At 36.8% G+C, this 23,241-nt stretch overlaps 1 protein-coding gene across 4 annotated transcripts in view; it reads left to right on the top strand.

The window, feature by feature from the left end:
- Nucleotides 1-23,241, top strand: part of prickle2b (prickle homolog 2b) — a 152,349-nt gene that overhangs the window by 18,969 nt on the left and 110,139 nt on the right. For all 4 annotated transcript variants that reach the window (XM_052017718.1, XM_052017717.1, XM_052017715.1 and 1 more), the window contains one exon: nt 852-937. Coding sequence is in view for 1 of the 4 variants with exons in the window: in XM_052017715.1 (XP_051873675.1) it covers nt 852-937 (86 nt within the window). In the remaining 3 variants the exon portion in view is untranslated. The remainder of the gene's footprint in view (nt 1-851; nt 938-23,241) is intronic.

Below are 23,241 nucleotides of genomic sequence, written 5' to 3'. Positions count from 1 at the left end.
TATTGTGGGCTGAAGGACCTGTTCCTGTGCTGTACTGTTCTATGTTCTAATTGAAGAAAGCATCAGAGAGAGGTTATTGAAAAGTTTTCCCCCAAAGCATCGTTGGTCTAGAGTTCACTGCTTGAAAGAATGGTAGAGACAGAAACTCACATTGCACTCCTAACATACCTGGATAACCACTTGAAGATTTATAGAATGCAGAGCTAAGAACTGAGAGTTGAGAAGTTGGATTAACCTAAATAGCTCCATTTTTGATTGTCTTGTCTTTTTTTTGTACCATAAGTATAACTTTAGAACATTCACAATTATTGATCTTGCATCAGAATGGTTATCTAAAATATTAACTGTGCTGCTCTGTCCACCTTAGCATCCAGTGTCTTCAATATTTTACATTACAGCATTTGTAATATTTTGTTGTCACAACTACAGAAGCAGAATACCAAATCGGGCCTATATGTGACTTCAGACCCACAATATGATTGACTCTGAGCTGCCTCCTCAATTTAGGGGCAGTTAGGGATGTACAGTAAATGATAGCAATGCTAACGACATCCATATTAGTCTTCGCCCTGAAATGTTAAATCTGTTTCTTTTTGGCCAGAGCTGCCAGACCTGCTGCATGTTTCTAGCACTTTGTTTTTATTTTTAAAAATGTTGCTTTTGCGAAGTAGGAAATGAGCATTATCACTTGAATATCATGAAATTTAATTTCAAGTGGGGTTGAATACAATGAAAGGGATTCCTTTGCTGATGAAAATTTCTATTTGCTGTTTTAGCTTTTAAGTTTTTCTAAATTGCTTAATGTGTTGTAAAACTTCTCACAAGCCATATTAATAAATCATATTTTACAGCTCTCTGCAGTGGATGATGCAGAAAAGGGGCAACCATGTAATGTATGTGGAGACCAGTGCCCAGGGTTGACATTACATAATTGGAGGTATTAATATTTTGATGCTTTTGAAATACTGATTATAAATAAGTAACCTAGTTATATTTGCATAATTGTGTAACTCTGCTTCTATAACACAATTCTTGTACTGATTTTTCAAAGTCAGGATAGTATAAACTGAATTAATCTTAACGAGGTGAATACTTGGTTACTTTTACCCTTCCTTGAATGCAAGAAGCATTAGGTTGTATCAGTACTGCCTTTCTATATCTATAGTGGAGATATTTACTGTGACAAAAAAATCTTGGGCAAAGTGTTTATCATTAGTGATCTGTTGTAATGGTGCTCTAAAGATAGTTGGCAGTTTGATTAAAATACAGCACTTTGGGGTTATGCATGAGGATCTTAAACATGAAAAAAAACTTAGTAGATTCACAATTCAGGTGGACAATTTTGAGTTACTTTGCCACTGAACTTAAATCATTAAAAATTAATTTAAAAATTAAGATTTTTTAATATTTGTTATAGTATTCCTAATATCCCAAAAGGTTGTGAATCATGAACACAGGAGTGGGTAGCTCCAATTCATTCTTCAGCAAGTTGCATGAAATTTGGTGAATGTACTTTACAAAAAAAGAGTAAGTATAATGGGAAATTATATCTCAAGAAGAACTAGTTGTATATTTTTATTGAGATGCTTTTTGTGTTAATTCACTTTAGCTATGATGGGGTAGTCAGATACTTGCTAAATTTCTTTGGATTATATTTGTACAATTTAAATAAAACATGAGGTGAGGGAGGAAAGAGAATAAACAGCCTAGCTCTTACCCCGTAGTTGCCATAGCTTTTAGAGAAACAGCAGGCTCTCCTTTATACTAAGAGAAACATACAAACACAGAGGAATGCTTTTATGGGTTCTGCATTTCTGAGAGAGCCATAAACATTTTTAAGTCAAGACATTGCATATCAAAGTATGTTGTAAAAGCTTCTACTCTGTCCTGAATAAAGTTTCATCATGAAAGCTATTTATACCCTGAGACTGCTTGGTATATGTTTGTGAATTTAATCAACTTCCACCAGTTACAAATTGAGAGGCAATTATTTCAATTTAATATGTAACTTGTAAAGGGCAAAGAGCAATACTGTGCCAAAAGACTCATGCTAATTGTCAAATAAAGACAATTGTTTATTCTTCATTTATTTTCCATAATGACTTGTGTTTCATCAAAAAAAATACAAACATCTGAGGGTATTCTGGGGATATTTGATCCAACCCAACACTTTCTTATGCCATATACTCTTCTCTAACTTTCTGATGACATATAAAAGTTCATATCTATTTACAAAGAAATGAAAGCAATATGTTAGTTCTTGTTTATAGTTTCTGTTGTGATGACTTCTATTGATACTTTGAAAAAGATTCTTCAATAAACATTTTTTCATGCTTGCCTTACTTTTAAGAGTTCCTAAAAATATTTAAGGTAATGTTAGATCGGTATTATTGTCCTTTTCATGTAATAAAAATATATTTTACGCAAGGATTTTAGGTTATTAAAAGCTTTTGACTGTTGTATAATATGCAAGAAAACTGTTAAAAGATTATGGTTCATGAAAATAGTTGAGAAGGAGTTGGAGGAAATGCATATTTGCTTTCTTGAAAGACAAATAGCTTTTTAAAGACCTCCAGGGAGAGCAGGTCAGTGAATCATTAAAAATAGTTAGAATTCTGTACATTGTTCTGTTGATTTGTGTTCTTGGCAAAGCAAAGTGTCATTGTGGTACGAGTGGAAGATGATTTCTAATTGGCTTAAATTTTAACTGGATTACAATTCAGTATTTTAAATTTTCACTTTTCAGTTCAGTATTTTTAGGAAATACCAGTGAAACATAGAAACATTTACATTGGCAGCGCTCTTTCCCCCTACTGCAAAGGCAAGAGTGACTTGAACAACTGAAGTATGTTGTACTGAAGTATGTTGTACTGAAGTATGTGTCAGACACCCTCTGAAACATTAACTGTTATTTTATAAGCATGACAATTATTTGCTCCATATCAAATGTGAATTCTTGGAAAACCTTCTGTAAATACACATTCTATGATAATAAAAATGTAACAGTAGTAGGAGTTCAATGCATGGTGAAATAGTCATGCACAATTTTTCTTTTAGCTGAGAAAAGGTTATAATGGTTCTGTAATATAATTCAAAGTCAAAATTTCTGCATAGTGGAAATGTATATTACAGAAAATACTGGAAATGCACAGCAGGGCTAGCAGCATCTGTGGAGAGAAACAGAGTTAAATTCTCATGCTGATGTTTTTATGAGTAGCTTGCTTGTTTGCTTCAGCATAGAAAGAGGCCACTCATCCCATCCAGTCCACGTTGCTTCCAACAGAACAATTCCATTGGTTCCATTCCTTCTGTCCTTATTTCTCTGTAGGCCTGCAATTTATTTCTGCTCCAGATTCCAGTACCTGCAGTATCTTATATCTGTAATTTATTTTGAATCACATTCTCATCAACTCATCTTTGATTCTTTTTGCCATTTATCTACATCAAGGAGTAATTTAAAGCGACTAATTAACCTACCAGCATGTCTTTGGGAGGAAACTAAAGCACCCAATAGTAAATGTACAAACCAAACAGATGGCACCCAAGGATTGAACCCAAGTTAGAACTGCTGCACCATTCTATCCTTTCACTAGAACTGGGGGAAAAAAAAGAGAGGTGTAACATGTTTTCAGAAAATACAGAGACGGGACGAAAAAACAAAAGGAAAGACCTGTGGTAATGTGAAGAGCGGGAGAGTAAATGACAAAAGAGATTTTGGTGCGTGTTTAGAGGGGGAGGTAATGGAATGTAGAAAAGGCAGGTCTGAGTGGTGGTTTAAATGGGATAGCCAAATAGTTTTTCTGAAATTGTTGAATTCAGCATTGAGTCTGAAATACAGTGTTTCAAGTCAAAAGAGTAACTCATTTCCCTTAACCATCATGTAGATGTCACAGTGGCAATATGCTGGAGAATGAAAGTGACAGGCAGTAGTGGTCGAGGGGCACTCTTACAGATGGATTGAAGGTGTTTCACAGAGCAACTAGCCATTGTGTTTGGCCTTAATATAAAGGAAATGCCATCTACTGCTCCATGCAAAATAGTAAATTGAAAGTACAAGTCTATCTTTGTTTTATGTGGGAACAATAATGGAACAAGTTCAGGCCCTGGGTGGTGGGATAGGAGGAGGTAAAAATCTTCTGCATTTGTATGAGAAGGAAGGATTGTAAAAGGATCATGATGTCATGGAGAGAACAGTCCCTGCTCTGTTAATGTTCAGCAGAAATTATGCAGATGGCACTTAAACTGAGTTAATACCCACATTTGCTTTTCAATGTCAGATGCTTCAGGCCTTTGCACGATTGCATGGCCAAAACTAAAAGCACTGTATGTAGGCAATATCTCAAGATTCTGTATTGGAAGAGTGTACAAATTGAGGATTTTCTTTGTGAGCAATCATGGTGCTTATTCTACAATCATGCAACTTTGCTGATTGCCAATATGTTGCATTAGCAGGCTAATATGATTGAATTACCTCTGGTTTCATTTTGAATATAATTGCAACTTATTTTCATAATATTACTGTGAGAAGAATTAGCAGGATGCATTATTTTGCTTTGACCAAAAATGGAGTTCCTTTAGTGCTAATTTAGAGTTATTAGTATTAATTTTGGCACAGAAGTTGCTATTTGATCTGTATGCTGTTACAATTGGGTAAAATTTAATTCATTTCTGTTTCTTGGCCCAATACGTGCTTCTTGAAGAAGCAGTTTGTTTTTGCTTACCTGGAACATGAATGAGCAATTCTCAGACAATGTTTCACACTGTGATTTGAAGCAAATGTGCAGAACTATTATTCGAACAATATTAAAATTAAACATTCTTAAGTTTCAACATAAAACACATACAGATGTGTTTTATATTGACACTTAAGAATGATCATCTATGTCATCATTTGCTTCAGTATTTTATCCAAGAAGTGTTATGTTTAGGGATGTTAATTTGGCAAACGCTAGAACTTTTGGTTCTGGGCTGCAGGTTTCCTAAGAATGCACTGATATAGCTTTCAGAGTGCCCAGAGAAAATCACATAGCTTGTATTAATTAATTAATTACTACTTCCTAATTATGCAGCTGGTATTTGACTAACAACATATCTGTGATGATTCAGGCATAGGATCCCAAGGGGTCTTGAAAAGGTGGATGTGGAGAGGATGTTTTAATCTTGAAGGAGAATCTAGAACCAGGGGTCACTGGTTCCAGATAAGAGATTATCCATTGAAAACAGATGAGTTGTGATTCATTAGAACCCTACTCCTCAAAGAACAGCAGTTTGAATGTTTTTATGCAGAAGTAGATATACACATGATAAGCAAGGAGGTGAAGTAATAAAATTGGGAAATTTTGTAAACATGGCCCAAAGAACTGAATTCTCAGTTGAAGTGAAAGTGATGGCCTTTGATATCAAAGCTGTATTTGATCGAGTGTTTCATCAAAGAGCCTCGGTAAAGTTGAAGTCAATAAGGACTGAGGGGAAAACAGTAAAATGATTGAGATCATATCTTGCACAAAGGAAGCTGGTTGCTGTTGTTTGAAGTCAATCACCCAATCTCCAGGACATTGTTGCATGAGTTTCTCAGGGCCATATCCTAGTCCCAACCCTTTCAGTTGCTTTATCAATGTCTTTTTATCTGAACACCAGAGGTGGGGATGTTTGCTGATGTTTGAACAATAGACAATGACCATCTCCTCGAAGAGGAGTCTGACCGACTAACAATTCACTGAGTTCCTTGCCACCAATATTGGTGGTCACCTTGACCAGAAACTCAGTTGGAACACTCTCATAAATAATGTGGCTGCCAGAGCAGGTCTAGAAATTGAGGGGTAACTTCATGTACTCCTTTACGTGATTTATTCTTTTTTTAACTCCACCTGGGAATTCATCTCACATTGGAGCATTCCCTCAGTACTACATTTGAGTGTCAGCTCAAAATTTTGTGTCCAAGTCTCTGACGTGAGACTTGAAACCACAACCTTCTATCACAGACAAGAATACTACCATTGCAAGTTGTTTTTCTTAAGCATGCTACCTCACTATTATCCTTCTCATTCTCAATACCTTAGAAATTAGACAGATATCCTTATTTGTGTTTGAATATATGGGAGTTACAATATTTCTTTAAAAATATGTTTTAAATGCAATGTTCTTAAGGCAAAACTGATGTTTTTTTTCCAAAACAAGATTTGAGCACTTGGAAATAAGTAGTGAAGTAAATAGTTTTAATAATAATACAACAGCTAGTAAAGGAATACGGCAAGATAAATGTGAAATCCTTTGTTTCATATGCTGAAGCAAGCAAACATGGGGCTTGCTGATCTTGTAATCTTTAAATGAAAATGGTTGGTGTTTTCAGAATGAATAGTTTTTAAAGGAGTCATTATTTAAGAACTAAGTTGATGGTAACTTCAAAGAGAAAGGTGCATTAAGCCCTTAACATTTACACAATTGGTGTGAATATGCAGACTTAAGTTACTGAAAGGTAACAAATGAGAATGACAATTATAGAGTGGAGTTATTCTCTCCAGTGAAAAAACTTTTTCTATTGGTAAACTCTCCATGTGTGTGTGGTTTTTTTAAAAGTTTCAAGGATACTCGGGCTGTACCCTCCACCCTTCTGCCTGAAGACTTTAACAAAGAATCTTGTATTTATTAAAGAAAGACCCAGAACAGCGGATATTCAGAAGTATTCATTTCCATGATTCACAGCTTTTGGAATAGTGCCCTTTTAAGTGCTCTAATGTTTTTGCTTTATGGCAAGGCTAGCAGTTTTCATTTTTAACTGCCTCAGTGCTTCAAATATATGTAGTTTTGGGTTATGACCTAAATATTTTGTCAACTGCATTTTTATTTTTTACACATGTATAATTGATATGTTAATACTGTACTTTTAAGCAGTTGTGCTGTGCACCAGTTTTTGTTTTGGTAGGAGAAAAATAAAATACTCGGTAATTTGGAGCTCTTCAGAATCATTTTGCAAGTCCTTCAACATACACACGTGTGTTTGTGCGCTCACAACCACACATACATTCCTTTGATGCAGTTTTTGATTCAGTATTTTAAATTAAATATCTGATCAAGGAGTGCATATTAAGTATTTGATCAAGAAGTTTGCTATTTACTCGTCACTCTAATTAGATCTTTCTGAAGGTGCAATTTTTACCTCATTTTGATGTTTTGCTTTTGATTTGCAATTAGTTTTTGTCTGATGACTATAATTATGATATTCTGCCATTCAACTATTCTTCAACTGAGGTGACCCACATTTTAATTTTCTAGTGTAGCCAGAGTCAAAGAAAGGAGTTTAGTTACACACTTCAGATAGTTTATCTTGCAGCATATTTTGAACAACAGAGAAATCCTGAATCCTTAGGTTCTTTTTTCAAAGGAGAAGCTTTCTCTAAGTGAATACAAAGACATGGATCATGACAGCATTCATACTGGCTGTTGAAGCATACAGTAACTCTCAAAAGGCAAATTCATAGCAGACAGTTCATAGTTTCTAGGAAATTTAATGAAGAATGTTCCATTTAACTAGATCTGAGTGGATTTGTTGGCTGGCAGATAAAATGGTGATGTTGAAGCCAACAATTTAACTTGGGCTTTAAAGTGCTCATTTAATGTTATTTTCTTCATAGGCAGGTCCTCAGGATTGAGAATGACTTGTTTTTACTCCAGTGTTGTGGGTCTTGAGGTAGTTAAGGAGACCTTTGTGGGAATCACAGACTCTTCCATAGATGGGAAAAGAGGTGGCTAATGGTATGAGCTGGGAGCTACTTGTGAGATGATACCGTCCTTCTGCCGCTTATATAGGGTTTTTGTTTCCTCCCTATATATGGCCTCAAGGTTCACAAGACTAGCCTTAATGTGCCTTCTTCACTTTAGGTAGTCATCGATCTGAGTTTCCCAGGAGTTTGTGGGGATGCTGTACTTCTTCAAGGAAGCTTTGGGTGCACCCTTGAATCTTTTCCTCCATCCATCTGGTAATCTCTTCCCACAGCAGAGCTTGCCCTCCTTTATGCTTCTGAGACCTGGACCAGGAATCTCAAGGCATTGACAAAATGCCATAAACACCATCTCTGTAAAATTCTCTAAATTCGTGGGATCTCTAGGACCATGGTATTAGTTCTAATTTTTAGAGTGTCTTATATTTTCAGAACTTCTTTGTAATTTTTGGTTCCCTTCCAGAGTTCTAAAACTTGACAGAAAATACCTTTTGGTGTAAATTTAAGTCCTATTCTCCCTTGTCTGGAAAGAGGAGAACCTGCTAGGGTACGTCAGATGCTGCAGTCGTGACCATCTTCAAGAAAGGAGACATTATGATTGTGATAATTACAGTGACGTCTCCCTCTGCCTTCCTCAATATAAGTCATTGTAAGGGACCTCAGTCACCTCCTCCAGAGAACTGGTGAGCTCTTCCTTGAGTTGCAGAGTTAATTGTTTACAAAGGCTATGATGAACATGATGCAGTGCAGGACAACTCCAAGAAAGTTGAAGGGAGCACCACCGAAGGTCATGGATAACCTTTCTCAACCTTACAAAAGCCTTTGATTGTTTTAGAGAGGGTTCGATTGTATTAGAGAGGGTTTGTGGAGGAACCTTCTCAAATTTGGCTGTTATCAGAAATTCTTAGCCATTCTACATTTGCGACACAATGACAGGCAAGTCATGTTCTAATCAATGCATCCACCGCAGTGTAGACAATGGTCAAGTAAGGCTGTGTCATTACCTCAACCCTCTTCTTCATTTTTATATGCTGCAGTTTTGCACTTAAATTCCACTAAGCTGTCTACTGGAGTGGAGTTAATCTGTAGGTTGAACCTTTGTTGCCTTCACTCCAGAATCAAGATCCCTTCAACCTCAGTCATCGAGCTGCAGTGTGCAGAAAACATGTGTACATGTACATACACAGGCTGAGCTCCAAGTCATTGTCATTTCATTTACTGAAGCATATGAGAGAGAATAGACTCTTCACTAAATGTTTATAAGACAAACGTTTCTACCAGCCTGTCTCCAGCTGTGTAACACTGCCCTTGGAAAATAAAGGTTCATGATGAGATCTAGAAAAATGGAACACTTTCTATACCTTGAAAGCTCCCACTCGTGTAAGAACTAAGTTGTCATCTTGATTTTAAACCAGCACTCTAATGATCTACAGTGATTCCTACACTTCTGCATGGTTGGGAGGCATGGAGTAATTACCGCAGGCTTCTCAAAGCACTATGGAGGTGCCTCCATCTCTGTTTTCACAAACTTTTCCAAATGGATTGGCAGAACAAGGGAACCAACATCAGTGCCCTGTCCCAGGTCAACATCAGCACATTGGGGCTGTAATTCCTCTTAGCAGGCCACATTGTACTTAAGCCTGATACCAGACTCCCACTATAGGCATTCTACTCTGAGCTCCATCATGGCAAGAGGTTTCGAAGAAAATACCAAAAGAATATTCTCAAATGAAACACCTTCATCAACCCATAGGCAACCCTGGCCTGTAACTGATCAAATTGGAGAAGCATTTCAGATCTCTCTAGGAGCATGCCTCTCAAACAGTCCACCTTTCTATCCCCTCAAGCACCCCTCTGTTGTGAATCCAGATAAACTTCATCAGTTATCTCAGAATCAATTGAACTGGACTGGACTGAAAGCAAGGTATCTTTGATTCCAAGGGACTACCTTGGGTGATGAACTTATTTTTGGCAGTGCAAAGGTTTGACTAGAAGGGTTTTAGTGACATATGTATGATTGAAAGGTGTCCACGTACATCTTGAAAACAATACTGTTTTTGGACTTGCCTTTTGGCTGATTCAGTAGGCTATGACTATGATGTAGTAACCATCCAACAGTAATTCCATAACCCAATTCCTGCTCATCAAGTCCATCAGCTTCCGGTCCAAAATGCACATTCCATTAAAGTTAGTAGAACTACTTTAAAATATATACAGGATTAATCCACCGTAAAATGTATCTTAACATATTATTCTAGCATTTGTAAATATATCTCCAGAGACTCCAGATCATGCAGTTTACTATTGGGAAGGTTTATCTGTTTCCATTTTCCTTTGGAAATTTATGTTGGAAAATCTATTGAAGCAAACTTTTTTCTTCTTTTATATTTGCACCCCCAAGCAAACTGGAATTCATCATAGGATCCTCTTGTAGAAATGAACTTTATTTCTCCTTTCTCATGAAGATCTCACAATTCTAACCTTCAGAATCAGGTGTTACTACATTTTCTTGTCTCAAACATTTTATGCTTCAGGGCCAGGAAAGAACATGTCAAGAGATTCCATGCTAACAGGTCATGCAGTTGATTCAATTCAATTGATAACAGCTTCCCCAAACAGGTTTTGGGGAAAGCCAGAGCAATTATCAATACATCCTAGGCAACAGAAATCTAATTTAATTAAAACTTTTCTAGATTGGTAGATAGTATTGCATATGCATCTAGAAGGTTAAGTGGCTTGGCATTCAGGATGACGTAGCCAGTTGAATTCAACATTGGCTGAGCAGGAAAAGCCAGAGAGTGGTAGTAGATGGTTGTCTCTCTGACTGGAGGCCTGTGACTAGTGGTGTGCCGTAGGGATAGGTGCTGGGTTCATTGTTGTTTATCATCAATATTAATGGTAATGTGGTAAACTGGATCAGCAAATTTGTGGATGACACCAAGAGTGGGGGCATAGTGGACAGCGAAGAAGACTATTAAAGATTGCAGCATGATCTTGACCAGCTAGGAAAATGGGCTGAAAAATGGCAGATGGAATTTAATGCAGACAAGTGTAAGGTGATGCACTTTGGGAGGACAAACCAGGGTAAGACTTATGCAGTGAATGGTAGGGCTCTGAGGTGTGTGGTAGAACAAAGGGACCTGGGAATACAGATCCATAATTCCTTGAAAGTGGGATCACAGGTGGATAGGGTCGTAAAGAGAGCTTTTGGTACATTGGCCTTCATAAATCAGGGCATTGAGTACAGGAGTTAGGATGTTATGTTGAAATTGTACAAGACATTGGTGAGGCCAAATTTAGAGTATTGTGTGCAATTCTGGTCACCTACCTAGAGAAAAGATACCAATAAGCTTGAAAGAGTGCATGGATTACAAGGATTGTTGCTGGTACTTGAGGACCTGAGTTATAGGGAAAAGTTGAATAGTTTAGGACTTTATTCCGTGGAGTGCTGGACAATGAGGGGAGAACTTACAGAGCTATACAAAGTTATGAGGGGTATAGATAGGGTGAATGCTTGCAGGCTTTTTCCCCTCAGGTTGGGGGAAACTAGAACTAGAGGTCATAGGTTTAGGGTGAAAGGTGAAATATTTAAGGCGAATCTTAGGGGAAACTCCTTCACTCAGAGGGTGGTGCAAGTGTGGAACAAGCTGCCGGCAGAAGCGGTAGATGGGGGTTCAATTGTAACATTTAAGAGAAATTTGGATACGTACATGGATGGGAGGGGTTTGGAGGGATATGGTCCGGATGCAGGTAGATGGGACTAGGCAGAAGATCACGTTGGCATGGGCTGGATGGGCTGAAGGACCTGTTTCTCTCTATGACTCTATGTCATAAGAACCTTGACTGGTGATAAATACTAGGGAAATTACAGTGCAAGTGACTTAATTCATTTGGTTAGGCAGCTCTAATTTCCTGCAACTTCTCACAACTTAACCTTTATCCTCTTTAAAAATAATTTAGAAGGTATTAATCACAGTTCTGACTGTCAAAGTCAATGACAATAATAATTTTTCTTTTGCTGAGACATCTTGTACTTAATTTAAAATCATGATCTATATTGCCCAATTGATTAAAAATCTATTAATGTTGCTAACATTCAACAATAAAAAAAATTAAAGAACCATTTCTCTTTCAAAAATGTTCAGTTTTAATATTGGCATCCCATATACCTAAAGCCCATTCAATTCACAAGTTTGCTTTAAACATTTAAATGATCCTCTTCTGTTTTCCAACCATCCCTGACCTTGTTATAACCACAAACACAACTTCATTCTTGGGACATGTCATTGCTGGCAATGTCAGAATATACTGCAATTACCTATGAACTGAGGCTGTTGAAGAGTCAATTACACCGGTGAGCATTGAATTGCATGTAAGTCAGTCTGGGTAGGGTTGGCAGATTTCCTTCTCTGAAGAACATGAGTGAACTAGATTAGATTTTAAAACTTATTGAAACACTTTTAAAAAACTTTTAACTTGCTGTACTCATATAATCCAGATAAATAAAATACAAATTATTCATTTATAAGGAGGTGTCTTGGAATGGCCCTGAACTCATAGAATTCGTGCTTGTGAAACTGACAAACTATAAACTCAGAATGGACATGCCTTATTAAAATAGGTATGGATTATAGTTCAATGATTTCCTCCTGGGAATACAAGTAGAAAATATACCTGCAAGTCAACTGAATGGCTGTTTTGTTGTTATGCCTACTCCAGACCATTTTAATTTAGAGAAGGTGTGAAATTCAGGGCAAATTACCAATGCTGTGAATAGAGTACTTCACCAATCTTGCCTTTTTGGGGAGAAATTAGATTCATGATTACCACATCCCAGTTCTTATACAATCACATCTATGCTCCTTTTGAAGATGTTTTATTTTTGTTAAATGTTATCTGTATTTTGTTAAATGTAGTATAATTCTTAAATATAATGGAGTAGTACAAAAATCCAGGGGGCCTTTTTATTGCCTTTTAAACAGGCTTTCATTGTATATTTTATAATTGTTCTAATATTTTGATTTTACTGATGTTTACTTTCCTAACAACAAAATCTTGCAAAGTTGCATAGCTTAGCAGGTGTAATGATGTATATGCAGTAGGTTTATTTTTTTTTCTTAGGGTAGTAATCTGGCTTTAGGCCTAGTGCACGTTCTATACTTCACTGTAAAGGGTGGGTGGATTCATAGCATTTGCAGGGTAAAGTACAAGGGAGCTTTGTGTTCTTCAAATCCTTGTCTTGAAACACAAGCTGTGACAAGATGATAAAGTTCAGGACTTTAGGAAACTGTACAATTAAATTGCTTGTGATACAACATGGTTATACATAAATGACAGAAGTTTAAAAACAGTAGCCTTTATGTCTTGTAGCTAATGTATACCTTTTTCAATATTTCTATGACTATATTTAGTGATTTTGATGATATGTCACACATTTTATAACCAGTTATTATTTACGTTAAGAAATTAACTTGTTAAAAAAACAAGAAACTGGTGCAGTCACCATTTTGAGAATGGGGGAGGGGGAAGTGATCTCATAATGTTTTCCTTCAATCTGTGTACTGGTATAGATTATAAGAAGCCTTTTTCAATTAGTGTTTTGCCTCCATAAAAATCTAGTGTGGTCAAGGATACAATATTTTGGAATATTTACCAGAAATTACTTCATTTATTGTTACCTGATTGATTGGTTTTGTATGTGATGAATCTCTTAACAGTTGTAAAATTAATAAGCTTAATTTACATAGTGGGGGAGTACTACACTACCTCACCATCTCTGGCATGTCTATGGGAGATCCAAGGCTTTGGGAATGCCAAAGCCTCAGTAGAATACTTGCTAGATGAGGGAATGAGCAACAATTACTGCAGCCAAAGTTTGTTAACTGCTTTATCTTTAATAACTAAGCAGTTACATAAAATGTTATTTATGACTGTAGTCATTGTGTTGCTATCCCACCATTGGGCTTCTATCAGGGCAGGTGATGCTGTACTTTTAGAAATGCAATACATCATCCACAAATGAGTTTGTCATGGCATTCACATAGTGTGGAAATAGATCATTGCCTCTCAGGTGCATTATGTTCCTTCCTAATGTAATTCTACAGTGCATTCAGAGGCATTAGAATTTTGGGCCTCCTTTTTCTCTACATTTTAAAGGATAGTTCTGGGTTTAGCTATTTAATACTATTTAAAATATTGTGTAAACTTTTCATTTACATTCTTTTGAGGTTAGAGACCTTCCCCATAGCTCTGTTTTTAATAGAGCCATACAGCATGGAAACAGTCCTTTGGCCCAATTGGTCTATGCCAACCAAGCTGCCCATCCAAACTAGTCCCATTTGCCAGTGTTTGGCCCATATCCATCAAACCCTTCCAATCCATGTACCTGTTCAATTGTCTTTTAAAAATTGTTATTGTACCTGCCTCAATTACTTCCTCTGGCAGCTCATTCCACATACATACCTTTGTGTCAAAAAAAAAAGTTGACCCTCGAGTTCCTTTTAAATCTTTCACCTCTCACTTTAAACCTTTGCCCTCTGGTTCGTGATTCCCTAACTCTGGGGGGGAAAAAGATTGAGTGCATTCACCCTCTATCTATGCCCCTCATGATTTTATAGACCCCTATAAGATCACCTCTCGGACTCCTACACTTCAAGGAATAAAATCCTAGCCTGTCCAACCACTTCCTGGTAACTCTGTCCCTCAAGTCCTGACAATATCCTTGTAGATTCTTCCTGCACTCTTTCCAGTTTAATACCCTCTTTTGTACAGCAGGGTGACCAAAACTGAATACAATACTCCAAGTACAGCCTCATCAGCATCTTGTACAACTGCACCTGGGGATTTATCCTAGATTGTATGGAGTGCTTAAATGTTACTCTTGTATCCCAGAAACAAACATAAGGTGAAATTTAAAAAAAAGAAAATGCTAGAGATACTCAGCAAGTGAGGCAGCATCTGCAGCAATAGAAATAGATTTAACCTCTTGGACCAATTTGTAGTTTTGACACTATTTACTTGTACTCTAATTATCTGACAGTTAAGCATTTTGCTTTGGTACATTATGTACATATTCTGCTTACATTCTTAGAGCTTTCCTACCTCTAACTCATCTTTCAGCTAATTCTGCACTATTCATTCATCACTTTTTAAGAAGGATACATTAATTGGGGTACAGCATAGAGTCAGTGGAATGATATCTGGACTCAAGATTCAAGATCTGGATTCAAGAGCTGTACTCCCTGAAATTTAGAAGACTGCAAAATGCCTATCACAGTGGATAAAGTTATTCATATGAAGGGCAAGGATGTTTTGAAAACTCCGATGTGGAGGTTAGCATTGTACCAGACATAATGGAGGCATAGGAACTAGGAGAAGGGAACTGAATCTTTACAGAAAATCTAAAGAACCTGGGTAAGTGACATAAATCATAAATGCTTTTAGATTTGGATGGATTAATGCAGTGAAGGTATGAACACCAAGAGTTTGGACAAGATCTATAAATGTATGTAGCTGTATATAATTACAATTGAATTTGGTATGAAGTAGTAATTCAAAAATATATAGACAACTCAGAAGTGGAACACCAAAATGGAGAATCCTGGAAAAAAAACTTGAAGTCTGACAGCATCTATATAGAGACGAGGCATGTTGGTGGTAAAGCTTAAAAGAAATCTTGTAAATTCTACAAATGACAGTTGTTGGAAATGGCCATTGTCTGGCGCTTTTATGACATTAAGATTACTTGCCACTTCAGCCTTTTCCTGAATATTGTCTGGGTCTTCCTGCATGTAGGCATGGACTGCTCCATTTGCTGAGATGTTGAGGATAGAATTGCAAACATCCCCACTTCTAACCTAATGGCAGAGGGAAGGTCATTGGTGCAATAGCTGAAGACGGTTAGGCCTAGGGCAGTGATGCTTACAGTGATGTCTTGAGGCTGAATGATTGACTTCCAACAACCATAACTGTCTTCCTTTCTGTGAGATATGATTCTGAGCATTGCAGTGTCTTTAATCCTCATTGACTTCAGTTTTACCAGATTAATAAAGGAGACCTAGCATGAATTTATGAAGGGAAGGTAGTGTTTGATGAATGATTGACTATCTTTGTTATCTCCTCACAGGAAGCAAAAGGTAATGGTTGGCAGGTAAATGAAAATCAAAAAGGGTAATGGTTGCTGTGTGTTTCATGACTGGCAGTCTGTTACTAATAGGATTCCACAACAGTCTGTTCCTGCATTTTGTAATTACTGATTTAGACTTAAACCTAGGGAATGTAATATGTAGTTAACAGTAATAAAGAAACCTATGGACTGCAGGAAGATATAAACAGTCTGGTCGGTTGGACTGGTAAGTGACAAATGAACTTCATTCCAAAGAAGTGTAAGAGAGATGCATTTTGGGAGGTACACCCAAGGAATATGAGTGCCAATAAATGAGAGGATATTAAGAGGTGAGGAGAGATCTTTTGAACGTATGTGACAGTTCCTTGAGATGGCAGGACAGATTGATAAGCACTGACAATAGGTTTAAATTTTTGACTTTGAATCTTGACCTTTGGTAAATAAAAAGAAAGGACAGAAGAGTGAACTTGATATTTTATTAGCTGGTCACAATTATGTAAACTACTGAGCGACAACAGATTTTTTTTACTTTTGCTGATTACTTTTCTGTTAAGAGTAGTGGGATAGCATTTTGAATTATTGATATTCATTGGGCATATGAAGCTACATGACTTGGAAGTTAGAGACAAGTTGGAAGACCATTCCTCCTTTCCTGTGTATAATTTCTAAATGAAAATTAATATGTTATTGTTTAGGAGCTGATTTAATGTAATGAGATACTGAAAAATCATAATTTTTTTCCTTTTTTCTGCAATGCAATGATTTGTTCCTTACTGAGAATTTTAAACCCCAAAGTAAAATAAATGTAAATTGTTACTACAGCCTTTAGCTTCAATATCACTGAAATATATTAGATTCTAAATATCAATATTTTCTTCAAATTGTACTGCATGAATATTGGCAAAATCATACTTGAAAACTTCATGTGGAGAGATTGAAATATTGGACTAAGGATTTTCATAGTAACTATTCAGAATGCAGTATTCATAGGCTGAGTTTCTTGTCTGTGAAATACTGAAGTCTAGAGTTTATAAAGTAGAATTTTAAACTTAAATTCTTTATTTTATCAAATATATCTCGTTTATGGAAAAGGTATCCAATTAGGTTCAGAGGTAATTCCACACTTTGCTTAATCAGAATGCAATTTGTACCTAACAAGTATATTAAAGTAAATCTATCTGAGCATGTCCTTTTTAATAACAACATCGACAGCATCTTAATCAGTTTTATTTTATACAGGGATTTATTACTTTCCCTACAGTGTGTGCTGTAGAAAAGTAAAGTAGAAATTACAGGTTGGCTATCCAAATTGTATATGAGAAAAAATCTTGCTTCAACAATTAACAGACTTCAAACTAATATTCTTATTTCTTGGCCATGCTTGCTTAAACTGTAATGAGAACCATGAGAACTGTGACTTTCAAAAATAATGGTACTTTTTTTAAAATATAGGGTCATACTCGGGCATTCATCTTTTCCAGTTTCTACCACTTTTATTTAAGGATGTAAAAAGAAATTTCTTCTTTAACTGGAAGGGTAGGAACATAACTGCAATGGGGTGCAATTGATAAGCGAGTGGGAAGGAAGGTGGCAAATGAAGTATAATGTGAGAAAAGGTAGGAAGAATAGAAAAGAGTGAGAAACTGGTAAATGTTTGTGAACTGGATTTGAGTAAGCTGGTTCAAAAGGAACAAAGTATGCATGCAACTGCAGAAAGCACTTATGAAGACACCATATGCTGGCTTTTATTCTAGAACAGTTGGAGCACAAAAGTAAGGAAATCTTGTTGAGGTTGTGCAGGGGTTTAGTGAGGCCATATTTGGAGTACTGTGTGCATTTCTGTTCTCGGTCCTTGGGGAAGGGTATACCGGACTTTCAGTCAATACAACTAATATTTACAAGTTTGGTTTCAACATGAGGGTGTTTCTCCTGAAGAAATTGAAGACGGTTGGCAAATACTCACTGTGGTGTAGAAGAATTAGGTTTGATATCATTGGAACATGCAGGATAATGAGAGGTTTTGATAGAAAAGATGCTGAGAGGCTGCTTTTTTTTCTTGGCAGAGGCTAGAACTAGGGAGCAGAGTTTTAAGTGATTAACCATTTAAGAATGAGATGAGAATTTTTTTTACACTGGGTCATAAATCTTCTAGAATTCTCTTCCTCTGTAGGCTCTCTATGCTCAAGTAATTGAGTTTATTAAAGGTTGAGATTGAGAGATTTTTGGACACTAAGAGAATCGAGCAATAATTGTGATCATATGAGGAAGTGGACTTGAGGCCCTGGATCAGCCATGACCTCATGTAATGCTGGAGCATGTTTGAAGGTTCTATTTCTTCTGTTCTTATGATCTATATGTAGGGAAGATTAAAATCATAGTGTTTTGGCCTACCACACATTCTGTATTCTTGCCACCAATTTCTTCCTGCCTTAGTCTCAGACTGAACCAAGCATTCTAGACCAGTGGTTCTTGATCTGTATGTCTTTGTGGGCCAAACTGATTGCTCTCAATGTGTCATGTGGGCCACATCAATACAACTTGGCTCCTATGTATAAAATGAACATTTTTAAAAGAAACATTAGTGGGCTACAACAATGTGATGATTGGGCCATGGGATGAAGGGTCCCAGAGTTAAAACCTTAACTGTTTTTCTCTCTCTACAAATGCTGCCTGCTGAGTGTTTCCAAAACTTCCTGATTTTATTTCAGATTTTCAGTATCTAAAGTTATTTTGATTTTCATAGAAAATTACTGCTTCACACCAACCTTCACAAGATCACAAGACAAAGGAGCAGAAGTAGGCCATTTCAGCCCATCAAGTCTGCTCCGCCACTTTTAACTGAGCTTCCAATTCCATATCATCACTATCACCAAAACAGTCTAATTTCAGCCACATAGTACCATAGCCCAACCACCAGTGAAATTCTCGTATGTGCCTTTGTATCCTTCAGGCTCAGCTGATCTCCTAACCATCATTCACCCTCTACAGAATGTCCCCAAGATTTTCCCATAAACTTCTTGTGTCTAGTTTCTCATTGCACCATTTTCTCTTTTAGCTTTTGGTGTCTCCAACTAATTTCTCCAATTAAATTTCCCATCAATGTACGTAGATATCTAAAAGCCCTTGCTTTTTCCTACCTGTAAATGCTTACTAGTTGCATTTTGATGTAAGCCTTCTTTTTGTTTATCCATGCTGTAGAATTCTCTCCCTAAAACACTGCATTTCTTCTTATAGGCCAATCTATAAAACTTGCTTCTAGGCCAAACTTTTCACTGCCTTAATTTCTCCTTTGTCTTGACAGTAATTCTTCCTCATGCATCTCCACTGGGCTTTGGAAATAAATAATACAGGACTCTGGGGATAACTCCTGTCCTTGCCATTGGAATGGCACCATAAGATCTTCTAAGAACATAAAAACGTAATAAGAAATAGGATTAGGAATAGGCCATGCAGCCCTCAAGTGTGCACTGCCATTTGGTAAGATAAATGCTGATCTTGTCTAGGACTTGACTCTACTTGCTTGTTCCCCTGTTCACCAAAGTGAGACATCCTATCAGCATCTACACTTAGAATCTTATGTGTTTCAATGAGATCATCTCTCATTCCAGTGACTATGGGCCCAAACTTTTGAACAATTTGATGTCCATACAAGAGAGCCTCATATAGATTCTTGTTTAAGATAGAATTGTTGATGATGGAACATACAGTAGATGCTGAAATACTGTTTAGATTTTTGTACTCAAATCTCTAGAGCGAAACTAAAAACCACATTTTCATTCAGAAGCAAGACTGCTCCCGAATGAGCCATTGCTATAAATTATTAATAGCAATTGAAATTCAGCTCTGAATCCTCTATTGTGACAGTGAAGCATTTTGGGTCATATATGTGCAATAATTAGAGAATAAGTTATTTTTCAAACAAGAATTAGATTCAGTAAAGAAATACATAAAATATTTCTGACAAAAATCTTTTGATACTTCAATTGATGGCAGAAATGTTTATGTAACTTTCTCTCCCTCTTTGATATTCCAGTCAAGTCCTTTGATGTTTTTCTCATTTTATCCACAGTAAATTGCTATACCTCCTAACACTGGTGATTTGTTTCAAATAGTCCCCATAACTGCTCTCCCCATGTTGTCCAGCTGCCAGTGCAGATTGTTTCTGGGTTGGAAGAAAAGCAATCATCAGGGATTTTTTTGAAATATTGGAATGATTTTGAATGTAGAAGTGGCAGATGATGACTGACTGTTATAGCAGACGGAAGGGTCTAGAAGAGATTCTCTAATTGGAATGTAGGAAGAAGGTACGGAGTGAAACAAAATACACAGTAGAAGGGGTAGGATGTGGACCTGTAAGATGGTGAGGAAAGAAGAGAAATATGCACCCTCTGTATTGAATAATAGAAAGGAGGGCATCTATGGCTAGTTATAGCAGAACAAACTGGCCCTTTAGCTTGAGTGATTCAGTACTAGCCTCTAAATCATTTGTGCAAAAAAAGGTCAAGGATTGATACAAAATACCTAATTGTGTGATCTTGTTGACAGGGGCCAACGGCCTGCAAACACCGCCCAAATCATCCTAGTCTCCAGCGGCATGGCCTGAGCAGTGACAGGATCTCAAGCAGTGCATTGAAGAAACTCTACCCTGAAATTCTGCAAAAGCTTTGATAGCTGGCAAAGCCCTGCCACACCTTTGCCAGCTGTCAAAGCTGTGAGGAACTTCAAATATTTAAAAATTGTTAAAAATGAAGTTGATATTTTAATAATTTAAATTATTTTTATAAAATAATAAATTTGCTTAAAATACACTTAAAATGCTTTATTGATACAAAATACCTGAGAGATTGAAAAAAATCTAAAATTTCACAGTACACCTTTCAGACTCATAATTGTTAATATTGTGTCATGTTTTTCTAAGCTTTTGTTTTTTTTTGTGAGAAGTGCTTGTTGCCTTCTAGGAATAACTACCTGGCAAGATGCTTGAATTTGATTACAACTTATTCTTTCCCAGTCAAAGTTGTTTGTTGTTTCTTTCTCTTTTGTATTGGTGGACAAAAAGACTTTAAGACTGAATTGAATAAAATAGTTTTTGTTAACCATTGCTTGTAACAGGATGAAGCTGTTTTCTCAAAGTACAGCAGAGGGTGCTGCTTAACATATAGTAAATCATGATTTGAATAGAAGCATATTCTGTGAAGCTGCCCAGTTCCTTCATCAAGGCATTATCATTAATTTTTACTGACATTGCTGGTATGTTTGGTTTAATTTACTTCTGATTAGGGAAATTCTGCCTGTGTAGTTTCAGTGGCCAAATGTTGTTGAGGGTACTGCAGTCTTGTATTCTAGCTAATCCTTTGTTTTAAGTTTCATGTATATTGTTCAGAATACTTCTGCTTCTGTTTTTTTTATGTTCTTATAGATATTAAAGGGATCAAGAGATAAGGGGTTGGAGAAGAAAAGTGCTGCTGAGATGAAAGCTCAGCCATTATCTTACTGAATGGTAGAACAGGCACAAGGGATCACATGGCCTACTCCTGCTTCCATTACTTACAAACGGGTCTGATGTTATTGATAGGCTAACCGTCTGCAAACACTGCACTGCCCAAATTATCCTAGTCTCCAGCAGCATGGCCTGAGCAGTGACAGGGCCTCAAACAGTGCATTGAAGAAACTCTACACTGAAATTCTGCAAAAACTTTGATAGCTAACAAAGCCCTTGCCCACCTTTGCCAGCTGTCAAAGCTGTGAGGAATTTCAAATATATCTGGCATTCATAAATATTTAAAAATTGTTAAAAATGAAGTCTATATTTTAAAATAGAATTATTTTTTAAAATTAAAAATGTGCTTCAAATACATTTAATGTTTTGTTTTCAAGCACTTATATTAATAATTAATTTTAGTTAATTACCAAGTAAATTATCTTCCCAACTGCTTTCATCTCCATAGCCCTACACTTTTCATTGTAATCAATGCTGTAATGGGTCCTGCACTACATCTTACTTTGTTCCCAGCATTAACTTTGGGGATTCTCAACAAGATTGAGCTCTGTAGCTGTATTCAATGGGGATTTGACAAATATGCCACCCAATACTACTTGATAGTTTCAGGGCTTCCACACACAGAAGTCATCAGCTTGCTTCCATTTTAAAAAAGTAAGTGCGAGAAGTTACATTGGAACCACAAGTATTTACCAGCAAATTTTGGAGCAATATCCATATACAACACTGAGGAGGAGTGGTCATTAAGGGAGGGCCAAAATTGAATGAACTCATCCTCTGAAGTTCAAATTATCGTTTGCCAGAAGCAAAATAATTTCAAAGATCTATGAGTATATTTTGTGATTCCTCTTGGGAAATTAACTCCTTCAACTTGGCATGCAAGCAAATTTTTTTTTCTTTCTTGACCTTGAATCATCTGATATGTCAATTGTCTTATCTTTTATCTTGTCTTCACACGTACATAACCTCCAAACAGCAGTAGACAGTAACCTTCTATCTCTCTTGTATTTAATCCCTCTCGCTATTTGTCTGTCTGTCTGTCTTTCTCTCTTTTGTGATTAATTCCCCACTTTTATACTCTCTGCTCCCCTTCTGCCATTTTGCCTAACAGCTCCTGCAACAGCAGTGCTGAGTGCCTGTTAGCTGCAGTCTTGTTCATTGGTAGGACTTGCTTCCTTTGCATATTGTGTTAAATGCAGAATAAGTGGGGCAGCGGGAAGCATCTGTAACAGCAGTCTGGTTAGTAGGGAAATGAAGTCCAAGGGAGTTTGTCAGGGAGTGAACACCACTTGAGACTCCAACATGGTGGATCCCTTAGAGATGGAGCACAGGTTGAAAACTTGCTTTAAGACAAAGCTGTCCAGTTTTGTAATAGTTTTCCTTTTGTACTTGGAAATGCCATATTGTGGAGCCCAGCACCAAAATATTAAAGCCCCTCTTAAAAATTTGAGCATGTAATCTAGGCTTGCACTTCAGTGCATTATTGAGCAAGTACAGTGACATCATGAGATATGAAAGAGTTAAAGATAGGATTACTCAGCAAATCAGATAGCATCTGTGGAGAAAAGAGAGAGGGTTCTATGGAGTTATGTTTAGGTTTATGAACGGCAGAAGTGGAAAAAACTAAGAAATAAAACAACTTATGGAGAGGAGGGTGGGGGGTTGCGCATAAAGGGAAGATTGTTTTTGGATGGAAAGAAGGAAAATTAAATTATCAGAAGGATGGTTGGAAAGGCAAAAGAGGTTGACAAGGGCATGTTAACAACAGAAATGGGTCTTCAGGAGACGCAGTTGGGATTAGCAGAGCTATTATCAACCCCAAATTGTAAAGTAACCTGCTCATCTGATGAGATCCATTGCAAATGAGCCTATAGTGCTATTGTAAAGAATAGTTTGAC

This window comes from Pristis pectinata, chromosome 6 (assembly GCF_009764475.1).
Source record: "Pristis pectinata isolate sPriPec2 chromosome 6, sPriPec2.1.pri, whole genome shotgun sequence".
Lineage (NCBI taxonomy): Eukaryota > Metazoa > Chordata > Chondrichthyes > Rhinopristiformes > Pristidae > Pristis > Pristis pectinata.
The sequence above is the reverse complement of the archived record's forward strand: the minus strand, read 5'-3'. Positions and strand labels throughout refer to the sequence as shown.